General features: G+C 45.0%; 1 protein-coding gene across 1 annotated transcript in view; it reads left to right on the plus strand.

Moving 5' to 3' along the window:
* The window catches only part of adgrb2 (adhesion G protein-coupled receptor B2), a 1,120,188-nt gene that overhangs the window by 796,227 nt on the left and 309,924 nt on the right, over positions 1–14,037 (plus strand). The window contains exon 22 of the mRNA XM_041212905.1: positions 7,832–7,846. Coding sequence (XP_041068839.1) covers positions 7,832–7,846 — 15 coding nt within the window. The remainder of the gene's footprint in view (positions 1–7,831; positions 7,847–14,037) is intronic.

Here is a 14,037-nt window from a genome sequence, read left to right on the forward strand (position 1 = left end):
AACTTGTCAATTCCACAAAACACAACTTTAGTTTGTATAATCTTTCATCATAATTTAAGCCTTGAAGTCTAGGTATATTCTGATAAATCCATGCTGCACTCCCTTCAAGAATAACATATCCTTCCTAAGAAGTGGTGTTCAGAACTACTCAAAGTACTCTATCTGTTGTCTAACCAGAGCTTTGTATTGTTGACTTCTACTCCTCGAGACATAAAGGCTGGTATTCCACTAGCCCTTTTGATGATAACCTGTACCTGTTTATGACATTTTAATGATCTATGCACCTGGACCTCCATGTTTCTTTGGACCTCCACTGTTTGAACATTTAGAAAGTACCCCATTCTATCTTTCTTCGTCATACTTGCCTGCATTGAAATCCATTTGGCACAGTTTTGCCTATTCACTTAATCAACCAATATTTTTTTTAATGCTATACTTCCATGTATGCTGCTTTCAATGCTATATCTTTGTGTTATCTGCAACTTTGGATATTGTCATCTAAGTCATTAATAAATATGGTGAATGGTTGAGGCCCCAACAGATTCTTGTGGGAAACAATAGTCAAAATCTAACAATTAGAGTACCTGCTCATTATCCCTACTGTCTCTTGCCACTCATCTTCCTAATCAGGTAAATAACTTATCTTAAATTCCAGGAGCTTCAACTTTAATTAGCAGTCTCTTATGCCTTTAACAAATGCCTTCTGAAAGTCCATATATATAGTCATTCTTCCATCCACCACTATAGTCACCTCTTCAAAAAAATTCAATCAGGATCAATATTTCCTTTAAGCTGTATGAGTGCACAGCCATGCAGCAGCCCAGAACTTACTGTGCAGGGGTCAAACAGGGCTATTGACAAGAAGTGATCCCTTTAAGATGTGTGGAAGTGCAGCCATGCAGCAATCTTAGAGGGACCAAACAGTGCAACAGACTGCACGCAGCAAAGGAAAATTACCACAAGCTGCAGATCTTTCTGGGCTCCAACAAAAACTTAAATTTATGTGACACTTTAACATTATAGAATGTCCCAAGGTGTTTCACAGGAGCATGATAAAATAAAGTATGACACTAAGCCTGAGATGTTAGATCAGATGACGGAAAGCTTGGTCAAAGAGGTAAGTTTTAAGGAGTGACTTAAAGCAGTTGGAGAGGCAGAGAGGTGTGGGGAGGATATTCCAGAGCTTATAGGACCGAGGAAACTGAAGGAGTGGCTACCAAAGATGGAGTGATTAAAATCATACATGTTCAAGAGACCAGAACTAGAAGAGTGCAGAGGTTTCCGAGGGATGTGGGGTGGAGAAGACGACAGAGGTAGGGAGGGGAATTTGAAAACAATGTTCAGAATATTAAAATCAAGACATTGTTTCACTGGGAACCAGTGTAATTCAGGCAGCACCGGGGTAAATGGGACTTACTGTGAATTAAGACACAGGAAGCCGAGTTTTGGATGACTTCAAGTTTGCAGAAGGTAAAATGTGGGAGATCAGCTAGGAATGGTCATGTCTAGAGGTAATGAAGGCATGAATGGGAATTTCATCAGCAGGTGAGCTGAAACGGGGGAGTTCTGATCGAAGGTCACATACGTGAAACGTTAATTCTGTTTCTCAATCCACACATGCTGCCTGACCTGCTGAGTATTTCCAAGATATTCTGTTGACAGTAAATTAGACTGTTGGTACCTTAAAACAGTTCTTCACATGACTAGATACATAAGATTGTTTTAATGGTGCATTCCAATGGCAATGATATATGGGGTATGTCTGCTGCAATCTATGTTTGTGCTTCTTCTATTTGCTTCCCCAATGAGAAGTGAAGTAACCAGATGCCTTCAGTCCACCTTTGTTTGTTGGGTTGAATGATGCCCTCAACAATTTAATGTTTAATGTTCTTGCTCCCTTCCCACCACTATCACCCCCCCCAACCCCAACCCCATGCCAGTAATAACTGTATTTGCTTTGCAAATAATCACAAGACATTGTAAGGTCCTGCTGAAATATAAAGATATTTGGAGAGTAGGAAATTGCTCCTCCTTCCTGCTCAATTACTGCCAACATATTACAATAGCAATTTCTAGTATATTGCTGTTGTTTTTAATATTCATCAAAAGTGATGTTAAATTTTGTTTATTTGCACTGAATATGCTTTTCTCAAAGTTTTGCAAACAACATTTCTGTTCTTTGTACATTGCTCAATCCTGATAAAGAATTTCAGGTGGTAATATTGTTTATATCATTGAAAGAAAATGCAGTTTCTCCTTTTGTACAGTGAATACTAGCAAAGATATGGGGCAGAATTTTCCATGCCTGCTGGCATCAGGCGTGTTCAACAGCGTGAGTGAACAACATGGCGAGAAAGCTAAAAATTGGTTTCACAACATAGTGAAACAAATTTACAATCTTCGGCTCTGCCCATCAATGGTTGGCTGTGTTTCCCACCGTTGGATGTCGGGAACCTCGTTGTAATACATCTGCATTTTATTATAAGGCCAGCCTGCCGGGATAATCACCCCACACTACATCATCCACCCATGTCGGCAGGAAAACACACTGGTGCAGATCTCGCCTTGACAAGTGCGAGGTGCTGAAGTCAGGACTTACCGCCAGGGCCTTGCTTACATCGCGGACATCCAAGGAGCAGAACAGCAACAGGACCCTGAACAAACAGATGATGGCCAAGGGGGTGGAGAGGAAGGCCCAGCTGTGTTTGGGAGAGGAAGATGCACCAGGGATGGGAGAGGAAGGTCAAGGATTGACTGGGAGGGGAAGAGGTGTCAGGGTGGGTTGAGGTTGAGAGGGGTGGAAATGAAAGTGTCAGGTGGGGTGAGGTTGGGAGGGGGAAACAAAGGTGTCGGGGGGTAAGGTTGATTGGGGAGACTGAAGGTGTTGGGGGTGAGGTTGTGGAGAAAGAAAGGTGTCGGGGGTGAGATTGATGGGGGAGCAATCATAACATAATCATAAAGTCATAACATTCAAGGCAATTCAACATTATGGGTCAAGTGGTGGTAAATGGGGTTAGGTAGGTAGGTCAGATGTTTCTCATGTGTCGGTGCAGACTTGATGGACCGAAGGGCCTCTTCTGCACTGTGATTCTGTAAATGAAGGTGTCGGGGGATGAGGTTGTGGGAGAACGAAGGTGTCGGGGGGAGGTTGGTGGGGGAGGGACTACGGGGGGGAGGAGGGGGTAACCATGGAGAAGATGGCAACCGGGGAGGTCGGTGTAAGGGGGATGGAAGGTGTAAGGGTAGGAGTTCACAGGGGAAAAGGGAGTGTGGAGAGGGAAAAGGAGTCAAGGGGGAGGAAGAAGTTCGGGGGGAGGAAACAGTGCAGAGGGGAAGGAGTCCACGGGGTGGAAGTGTGCAGCGAGTGGGAAGGAATAAGGATGGAGGAAGAAGTAAGGGTGGAGAAAGGAGTCTGGAGAGGGGAAGGATTAAGGGTGGCAGAAGAAGTAAAGGTGTCTGAAGGAGTTAGGAAGGGAGAAGGACTAAGTTGTTGGACAGTGGTGGGGAGGAGGTCCCGGTGAGGGGAAGGACTAAGTGGGGGGGGAGTCCGGAGGGGGGACGAAGTTCCAAAGGGGTGAAGGAGTTCCAAGGGAGGAAAGAGTCCAGAGGGGATGATGTCCATGTGAGTGTGCAAGGGAGGGCTCTGATAAGTTTGTGACTGCCTCCTGGTGAGTGAATTGAGGGTGGGCTGGGTACAATGGAATGGTGAGAATGACCAAGGGGAGAGTGAGGTGTTAGGGTGGGAGGGTTAAGGTGCGATGATATTGGTAGAAGGGACAGCGAGAGTGGTTGGTGGGGACTCGGAGGCAGACACAGATCCTGGAGGTGGGAAGGAGGAGTTTGGGGAGGTTAATGTGGATGGGGGTGCACATTCACCTGGACATCTCCGAAAGAAAAGGGTTGTGGCTGGTACGTCATGGAGGGGGGTTGGAAGATGGCACCGTGGGGCAGATAGTGATGGGGGAAAGGAAATGGGTGACTGGGAGAAGTGAACGTTAGTCGCATCATGCTTGCCAAATCAAAAGTGAAACGAGAGTCGTGGTGGGTGAGATCAGGCGTTTCCGCACCAGTACTGGGGAAAGAGGGAGCTATTCCGTTCGGACGGGCTCCACTTGAATCATATCATGCTGGGACCAGTGTCCTGGAGAATTGCATAACCAGGGTTATAAATAGGGCTTTATTAAATAGTTGGGGGGTGGGGGTGGGGTTAGTTGCATGGAAATATAAAAAATCAAAGTTTATGGAGAGGGTAAGAGTGCAGGTTAGTGGCAAGGCTGATTGTTACCAAAAACTGAAAAGAAGGGACAATGCGTGAACGCCATATTGCACCAAAGAATCATATAAGAGTAGGGAAAATTGACAATAGGGCAAACTTAAAGGCTTTGTTTCTGAATGTGTGTAGCAATATGGCGCAAAAAGAGATAAATAGATATGATTTGGTGCCGATTACTGAGATGTGGTTATAGGGAGAACAGGTTTGGGAGTTGAATGTCCACGGGTACTCAGTGTTTCGGAAGGATAGGCAGAAAGGAAAAGGTGTAGCATTGTTAGTAAAGGAAAAGATCAGTGCTATAGTGAGGAATGATAAAGGCACTGGAGAGGAAGACGTAGAGTCAGTCTGGGTAGAAATAAGAAATAGCAAGGGAAAGAAGTCCCTGGTAGGAGTAATCTACAGGTCCCCAAACAGTAGTTCAGCAGTAGGGCACAGTATAAACCAGGAAATACTGGGAGCATGTAAGAAAGGCATGGCAATAATCATGGGTGATTTTAATATGCTCTTAGACTGGACTAATCAAATTGGCAAGGGTAGCCTTGAGGGAGAGTTCATATTAGAAATTAGAGAGTATTAGAGATTGTTTCTTGGAGCAATATGTTGTGGAACCAACTAGGGAGCAAGCTATTCTGGATTTGGTTTTGTGTAATGAGATGGGATTAATTAATGATCTCATAGTAAAGGATCCTCTAGGGAGGAGTAATGATGGCATGGTAGAATTTCAGTTTGAGAGCGAGAAACTTGAGTCCCACACTAGTAGTGTTCTGGAATTAAACATGAGGCATGAAGACAGATTTGGCCTTAGTGGACTGGGTAGGAAGACTACAAGGTAGGACAGTTGATAAGCAGTGGCAGATATTTAAGGAGATATTCAATTCCTCCCAAGGAAAATATATTTCAAAGAGGAAGAAAGATGGTAAGAGGGGGAAAAAGCATCCATGGCTAAGCAAGGAAGTTAAAGATAACATAAAGGCAAAAACTAAGGCATACCAAATTGCAAAGGTCGGTGGCAAGCTGGGAGATTGGGAAACGTTTAAAGATCAACAAAGGGTTACTAGAAAAATAATAAAAAGAGCAAAGGTAAAGAAAAAAAACTAGTGCAAAATGTAAAAACTGATAGCAAAAGCTTCAAGTACATAAAAGGAAAGAGAGTAGCTAAAGTGCATGTTGGTGCCTTGGAAGATGAGACTGGGGAGTTAATAGTGAGGAACGCAGAAATGGCAGAGATGCTTAATCAATATTTTGCCTCAGTTTTCATGGTGGAGGACCACCCCAAAAGTAACAAGCAGTGCAGAGGGTATAGAGAGGAGGAACTTGGAACAATCACCATCACTATAGAAAAAGTACTGAGCAAACTATTGGGATTAAAAGGTGACAAGTCCCTAGGACCTGATGGCTTACATCCCAGGGTCTTAAAGGAAGTGGCAGCGGAGATAGGGGATGCATTGGCTATAATATTCCAAAATTCCCTGGATTCTGGAAAGGTTGCAGTGGATTGGAAAAATGCTAATATAATGCTCTCATTCAAAAAGCGGGGGGAGGCAGAAAGTAGGAAACTATAGACCAGTCAGTTTAACGTCTGTTATTGGGAAATTGTTGGAATCCATTATTAAGGAAGTAGGCATTTGGAAAGTCAAAATGCAATCCATTAGAGTCAGCATGGTTTTATGAAGAGTAAAATCATGTTTGACTAATTTGCTAGAGTTCTTTGAAGATGTGACGAGCAACGTGGTTAATGGGGATCCTGTGGATGTCATATATCTGGACTTCCAGAAGGCCTTTGATAAGGTGCCACACAAAAGATTAATACACAAGATAAGATCTCACGGAGTTAGGGGTAATATATTAGCTTGGATAGAGGATTGGCTAACCAACATAAAGCAGAGAGTCAGGATAAATGGGTCCTTTTCTGGATGGCAAGCTATAACTAGTGGGGTGCCACAGGGTTCGGTCCTTGGGCCCCAACTATTTACAATCTATATTAATGACTTGGATTCAGGAATAGAAGGTACTATAGCAAAATTTGCAGATAACACCAAAATAGGTGGGAAAGCAAGTTGCAATGAAGAAATAAGAAATTTACAAATGCATATGGGCAGGTTAAGTGAATGGGCCAAAATTTGGCAGATGGAGTTTAACGTGATAAGTGTGAGGTTATCCATTTTGGTCGGAAGAATAAAAAAGTGACTTATTATTTAAATGGAGAGAAACATCAGAATGCTTCAGTGCAGAGGGATCTGGGTGTCCTTGTGCATGAATCGCTGAAAGCTAGCAGGTACAGCATGTAATAATGAAGGCAAATGGAATTTTGGCATTTATTGCTAAAGGAATTGAGTATAAAAATAGGGGAGTGTTGTTGCAACTGAACAAGGCATTGGTGAAATCGCACCTGGAGTACTGTGCACAGTTTTGGTCCCCTTACTTGAGGAAGGATGTAGTTGCATTGGAGGAGGTTCATTAGATTGATTCCAGAGATGCGGGGCTTGTCTTATGAGGAGAGATTGAGCAGATTAGGCCCATACTTGCTGGAGTTTAGAAGGATGAGAGGAGATCTAATTGAGGTATATAAGATGCTAAAGGGAATAGACAAATCAGACGTGGAGCAGATGTTTCCCCTTGTAGGGCGTTCTAGAACGAGAGACCATAGTTTTAGGCTAAGGGGTGGTAGATTTAAATCTGAGATGAGGAAGAATTACCTTTCTCAAAGGGTCGTGAATCTGTGGAATTCACTACCTCAGAGTGCAGTGGATGCCGGGACGCTGAATAAATTTAAGGAGGAGATGGACAGATTTTTAATTAGTAATGCATTTGAAAGGTTATGGGGAGCGGGTGGGAAATTGGAGTTGAGGCCGAAATGAGATCAGCCATGATCGTCTGGAATGGTGGAGCAGGCTCGAGGGGCTGAATTGCCTGTTCCTGCTCCTAGTTCTTATGTTTCATGGGAGTGTGATCAATGGGTTGGGGGAGATGCAGTTCAGCTCAGATAGTCAACTGAGAGTGAACTCCAGGAGGCAGCATTGAAAATGCTCAGGTTGTTGAGATGAGTGTAATTCAGGAAGGATCTGCATTCGTGGGAGAGTGCTTGCATGAGTCTCTGAAAAGCCCTGCCAAACACACTTCTCTTTCCAGAATCACTCGTGGGTCGGCTGTGTGCAGCTGAACAGCTAGTTGGGGTGGGGAGTGGTGTACAGTGGGAGGACTTGCGAAGCCTCTTCAGTGAAACTGAATATATTTCCAGATTGTAAAATGACAAAATGTATTCATCCATGCAACCAACTGTGATCAGAATTGCTTAATTTTTGAACGTCACAGACTTCTTCTAGTTGCTGCCCAGACAGCTGCAACAGGGGTGGAGACAGCCTATGCAATGGTTGGCCCTGTTACCTCTGATGACTTCAGCATGGGTCCGCTGGAGAGCTGAGGCCTTGAGGGCCCTGGCTTGCTTTGGCTGTCCTCCTGTGGGCCAGCTGCTCCCTATGCGGTGACAGAGGATGAGGTTGAGGGGTGTCACAGGCAAAGGGGACTCAGAGGGAGCAGACGGCCTCTGGGATTCCTGAGTGGATGACCCAGGATGTCCAGCTGCCGCTTCTCCTCCCTTCGGGTGCCCAGGGGCCCCGGCCTGACGCCTTGAGGGGAAGGAGCACCTAGAAGGACATCAAGGTGCCCTCTTTCCCCCTCACATCATCACTTCAGGAACTCACCCATGGCTGCCGCGATGGCGTGCAGGTCTGCATCTCCACACATCTCCACATTCTGCCGGACCAGGGTCACCATGGCACCTGCCATCCTCCCCATGGTAACCTCCATGTGGACGTGTGGGCACCACTTCATCAGAGAGCACGCAGAGGCACTCCTCCAAATTGTGTGCCACTTTGTTGAGAGCTTCCAACAGCTCTGCATGATGTTCCCCCACCTTCTGCTGACTGTCCAGGATGAATTGGAAGGCCAAATCCAGAGGCTCATTATCTGACTCGAACCTGACAGATGCCTCTTCCCCAGCAGTCCTCCGAGTGCCGGGGAGCTCGGCTGAATCTGCCTCCTCATGCTGCGGACATGCGTCCATGCGGTGACCATCAGATTATGAACCCGAGCCTGCTCCAGATCTAGGTCCCATCGAGGTGTGTCTGTGCTGGTGGAGGACATGGGTAAATGCTGTGATGGGTCTTCCAAGCTGCTCATTTCTAGTTCTTCAATGGAGGAGGAATCCTCTTGGCTGGAGGTGAGGAGCCGGATGGAACTGAGGGTGACCATGGCATCTGATGAGGCTACAGCAATTGGGGAGACGCCAGCCGTGGCACTGGCCGCTCCCTCCCAAGCGGGGCCAGCACAGGCTCTGCGGCCACCAAGGTCATCAAGGCCAACAAGACAGCAGAGTGAGCAGGCTGTCTCCAATGCCAGTGCCAGCACAGGGTAAGCACCTAAACGTAGCTCCCGCAAGCAGAAACTTAAAGCACCTTAAGCACAACACCGACTTATCACTGGTGATATTTGTTTCCTCCACTTTTACGTTAAATGTTCATTGGTGTGATGGATAACACCTCTCAATTTCATTTATATTATGTATGCCAGGCACCATATCATTAAATGTGTTTTTGTACAACAAGCCTCTGGGTGCTTCATTTGTTTTGCAGGTGCAGGGTAACCCATGATGTTATGAGTGATTTGGTTCTCATTGAACTTTATTGAAATTGCACATGGTGCATGTTGTTCACCAAGCAAATGTTCCTGTCAGGGATCGAGTATAGAGCCTGCAGCCCTGGCATATCGTGGTGGTTCTTATTTGGTAAAGTAACTGAAGGAGCTTTGGATAAAAGCGTCCTGAATGTCCTTGCCTCCCGGGAGGTTGCCCAGGTCAGCATCTATCCCCTCAGTGTTATCCTGACCATGCTCGTTCTTGGACTCATTGTCTGTTGCCAGAGCAGCTACATCAAGATCTTCTTCCTCCACTGCAGCCCCCCTTTCCAGTGCTAGATTGTGGAGAGTGCAGCATGCAACCACTGTCAGTGACACACGATCTGGGGGGTATTGGAGTGTACCACCTGAATGGTACAGGCATTGGAAGCGCATCTTGAGAAGACCTATGGCTCTCTCTACCACTGCCATGTGGGGGCATGGCTCCTATTCTACTGCTGCTTGGCCTCTGTTTTTGGATGATGGAGAGGCATCATGAGCCATCTTTTGAGGGGATAGCCCTTGTCACCCAGCAGCCAACCATCTAGTCGGGCTGGAGCACTGAAGAGCCTCGGCATCTGGGAGTGTCTCGGGATGTAAGCGTCATGGGAGCTGCCTGGGTACCTTGCACAGACTTGCAGAATCTGCATCCTGTGGCCACACACTATCTGCACATTCATGGAGTGGAAGGCCTTCCTGTTGACGAAGATGCTGAGCTTGCCCGCTGGTGTCTTGATGGCCACATGTGTGCAGTCGACTGCACCCTGGACGCAGGGGAACCCAGCAATTGTGGCAAAGCCTCTGGCTCACTCTGCCTGGCTGGCCTCGTCTGTGCAGTAGTGATGAAAGTCAATGCACGCCTGAACAGAGCATCTGTCCCCAGCTTGACGCAACTTTGGACAGCTGATTGGGAGACTCCACAAAGATCACCCACCGACCCTTGAAAAGATCTGGAGGCATAGAAGTTGAGGGCCACTGTGACCTTCAGCGCCGCTGGCATGAGGTGTCCACCCACACAGTTGGAGCTGATTCAGGGCCGATCATCTGATAGATGGAGAAGCAGAGCCTCCTTTGGCACCTCAGACATATTGCATTGCTGCCTGTAAACCCTGGCAGCAAGATAGTGGCGTCTTCTGTGGCTTCTTTCGCCTTGGACTTCCTGTTGGCCCTGTGCCCCTTGTGCCTGCGCCTCTCCTCCCACAGGTCATTCCCCTGGAGGCTGAATAAGGACACCTGGCCTCCTTCCCCTTCTGGCCCTCTCTTTCTCCTCAGAGGAGGTGCCTCCAGCAGAGACCACAATCCCCATTCCCAGGGTAAGGGAAGGCTGTCTGCTACCTGGAAAGACCCAAGTGGTATGAATCCTTCGGAGTCCTGAACTGAAGCCTCTTACTTTTGTCAAAGCAGCTCTGAAGCAAAATGAAAACGTCCAGTTCACACAAGCAAGCAGTAACAAGTTATTAGCTAAAGTATAAACTACTCGCATTAGCAAGCCCACTCACCCCTCTTATTCCGCCCGTGGATGAGGTTTTTGAAAATGTGGCCTGCCCGTCATGCCCGTGTGATGGCCTGAAAACTGCACGGGCTACGTAAACTCTGAGACAATTGGTGTCTTAAGGGCCTTAACTGGCCCGTTAATCAATAGCGAGCCTGCCTCCGTCTTCTTCGCACACCTGCCTAGCAAAATATCCATGAGGGTGCACGTTAACATCGGCATGCTCAGCCGACATCAACGGGCTTTATTTCTTGGTCGGACGTGTCGGGCCTGCATGCTGACCTAAAAATTCTGCCCATGAGCTACTTTGAAATCTGGGGGTCAAAATTACTATCTGCCTGTCTTAGTAAAAAGGCGAAGAATGATGAAATATCAGAAGAAAGTAACAGCAGAGTAATCATTAATGATCGACATACCTCAAAAAGCATTCCTACCTGTCAAGAATGGAAGTTATACATGCTAACACAATATCACCTGTGATATGCTGTACCTTTCATTGCATGTTAGCTTTACCAGCAAAGTGCAATAGGAATTAGATGCAGTGATTTGACCTATAGAAGTCGATTTCTGTAATGCATTCACTGTCCCCGTATGGCAAAGTATAATACTGTTTCCATAAACCTGTTATTTTCAACTTCAAACTTTACTTTTTATTTTCTTGCTTAAGTCGTGTGACCTACCAGATCTTTTGTTGCGCTAATAAATCTTGTGATGTGCTGCCACAGTTTGTTCTTTGGCAGCATGCTGGGAAACCCATGTCCCTATTAAAAAAAATGTTTGTCCCACACTTCTCTCTGTCACTAATAAAATGGCATTCATAACAGTTACCATTTAGGAAGGCCAGATGCATATGTGATTCATCTGCATTTCACTAAAATATTGAAAAGTATGCTTTTTATCTGTTTCAAAGACAAAGGAACATTGGCCCCTTATCTCTGCCAAGCCATTTACCTATCTCAAGCTTTCTATATCACTATCTCATTTTGTTAGCAGTGTTTATTAAAAATATATATAGTGGCCATCGCTGTTGTGCTCTTTTCAATAGGAGCAAAAAACATATCTAATACTTTGTAGTTCTCAAGAGCTGGTTCTTTGAGGAACCCTGGTGTATTGTAATAAATATGTACAATACAAAAAGCTGCATAATAAGTAGGACACAGTATCATAGCTGTTTTGGTAATATCATGCAGAGCACGGAGTAGTGTAATTAAATCCAATGTGAATAGAACAGTAATAAATCATGTTATACAAAACAAATCATTGGTTTGATGAAAACATACAGGGTAGCACAGAGAATAACAGATGCCTAATAGAATTGTAGCCTATTATGAGATAATAATTCATTCATAGGTTAAGATGTCTCATAAACTACAAGAGCGAGTGTGCTCTAGCATGTGTTATTCTACGCAGAGTTAGAGTTTACCCAAACAACAAGTGATGGCTCCTCTTGTGACAGCAACATAGCCAGTTATCTGGATGTAGCCATCTTTTTTAGCTGTGATGAGTTTTGTAGCTTTAATACAACTACCTGCCCTGCAGCAATAAATTGGTTTCACTTTAGCTGTCCGCCTGCCAACCTGTCAATTGCCAATTGAGGCCATTGACAGAGTAATTAAGATAATTAAAGACCTGCCCATCCAACCTTAAGGTTGGCAGGCAGGCCAGGAGACCCAGCGGGCTTCTGATAAAGCATGAAACCTCATCCACCGGCGGGATGAGGTTTCATGTCCGTTTCTAAAAACTTTAATACATTTTATGTGATATTTATTAACATGTCCCATCTCGTGTGACATTGTCATATGAGGGGGACATGTTAATAATTTTTAAATTTTTCTATTTTTAAAGTTTTTTGGACTGTCAGTAATCTCCTTGAGACAGCACTTCGTCTCAGGGAGCAGTGCGCTCTTTCACGTGCATGAGCGAAAGAACGCACTTTGACAGGTGGGGATTGCCGCCCCTCCCCCACCCCCACACAGGAAGCGCATAGCACTTCCTGTCGGGCAGGCCACAAAGCGGGCCTTAATTGGCCCGCCCACTCAAAATGGCGGCGGGCCCCGCTTCAATGGCAGAGGTCGGCTGTCCACCCGCCGCCAAGCCGGTGGGCCCCACACGCCCACCAAGGGCAAAATTTTGCCTACTGTCAAAAACATAAAAAATAGAGAAATAAAAAAACTATTAACATGTCCCCCTCATGTGACAATGTCACACGAGATGGGACATGTCAATAAATATCACATGACCTTTATTAAAGTTTTTAAAAAGGAACATGAAACCTCACCCCTCACCCCTGCCCAGCAGCCTTAAGGTTAGATGGGCAGGGCCTTCTATTACTTTAATTAGCCTCAATTGGCCATTGACAGGTTGGCGGACGGACAGCTGATTTCACTGTCCGCCCGCCTTCCTGAAAACTTAAAGGGACCAGGATGGCATCGGGGGTTCCTCCCGAGGTCATCCCACATCATTTTCCCATCGGCAAGCGAACCCTGCCCCCAAATCGCCAATGGGAAAATTCTGGCCATGGTGTGTGTTGGTGATGATTTATACAAAAAGAGAACACAAGATGCTTTCTTTATATGGTCCCATGCTATTTTAAGTATTTACTGGGATTGGAACACACTCACTGGCCAATCAGATTGCTCAACATATGAGTTGCAACATTTTGATTTTCTTCCCATTTTCATCCTATTTACATTATTTGTCAGAATATTTCTCCTAATAATTGTCTTGAAAAACCCCTATTTTAAGCCAACATTCTTGGTGCAAGTGGGACTGTTTGCTGCTTTTTCTATTGTTAGAAAAGAATTGAGTTGATCACAATGCTGCTGGTGAGATCATCTGTTGCTATATAGAATATATAGAACACTGTTTAGACAGAAGAGTGCATTAATTGATGTCAAGGAATTCTGGACACTTCTGGGCATTTTCTTTTTAGAAGTGATTCCTATCTAATCAATAAAACAGCATCTTCCAAATCTGTGACCTCTACCTCCTAGAAGGACTAGAGCAGCAGATGCATGGGAATGCCATCTACAATTCCCCTCCAAGCCACACTCCATCCTGACTTGGAATTATATCGTTGTTCCTTCAGTTGCTGGGTCAAATCCTGGAACTTTTTCCCTATCAGTACTGTGGGTGCGCCTACACCACATGGACTGTAGCCAATCAAGTAGGCAGCTGACCATCACCTTCTCAAGGTCAATTATGGATGTGCAATAAAATTGCTGGCCTTGTCAGCGATGCCCATGCTCCATGAAAGAGTAAAAATAATATTTTTTTCCTTAATCCTGTACAATGCAATTTTCTGCTCACAAAGTTTTTGTGCTGGCATTAAATTAGATTTCCACCTGGTAGAAAATAGCAGGACTTATATAAAGTAGATTCAAATCGAAAAATAAATTTTTATCCAGGAAATCATCATTTAATAATTAGCTTGCACCTACCAAAAAAATTATTTTTATTCTTCTTTGCTCTTCAATTCACAAATGTCTTCCTACCACTTGTAACACATCTGTTGGCATTATTTGAGTTAAAAGTTGCATTTATTGCTTAAAATCAAGGGTACTAAGTGTAACATTTATGTCATAAAATGTGGATTTTTATT

Source organism: Carcharodon carcharias, chromosome 19 (genome assembly GCF_017639515.1).
Source record: "Carcharodon carcharias isolate sCarCar2 chromosome 19, sCarCar2.pri, whole genome shotgun sequence".
Taxonomy (NCBI): domain Eukaryota; kingdom Metazoa; phylum Chordata; class Chondrichthyes; order Lamniformes; family Lamnidae; genus Carcharodon; species Carcharodon carcharias.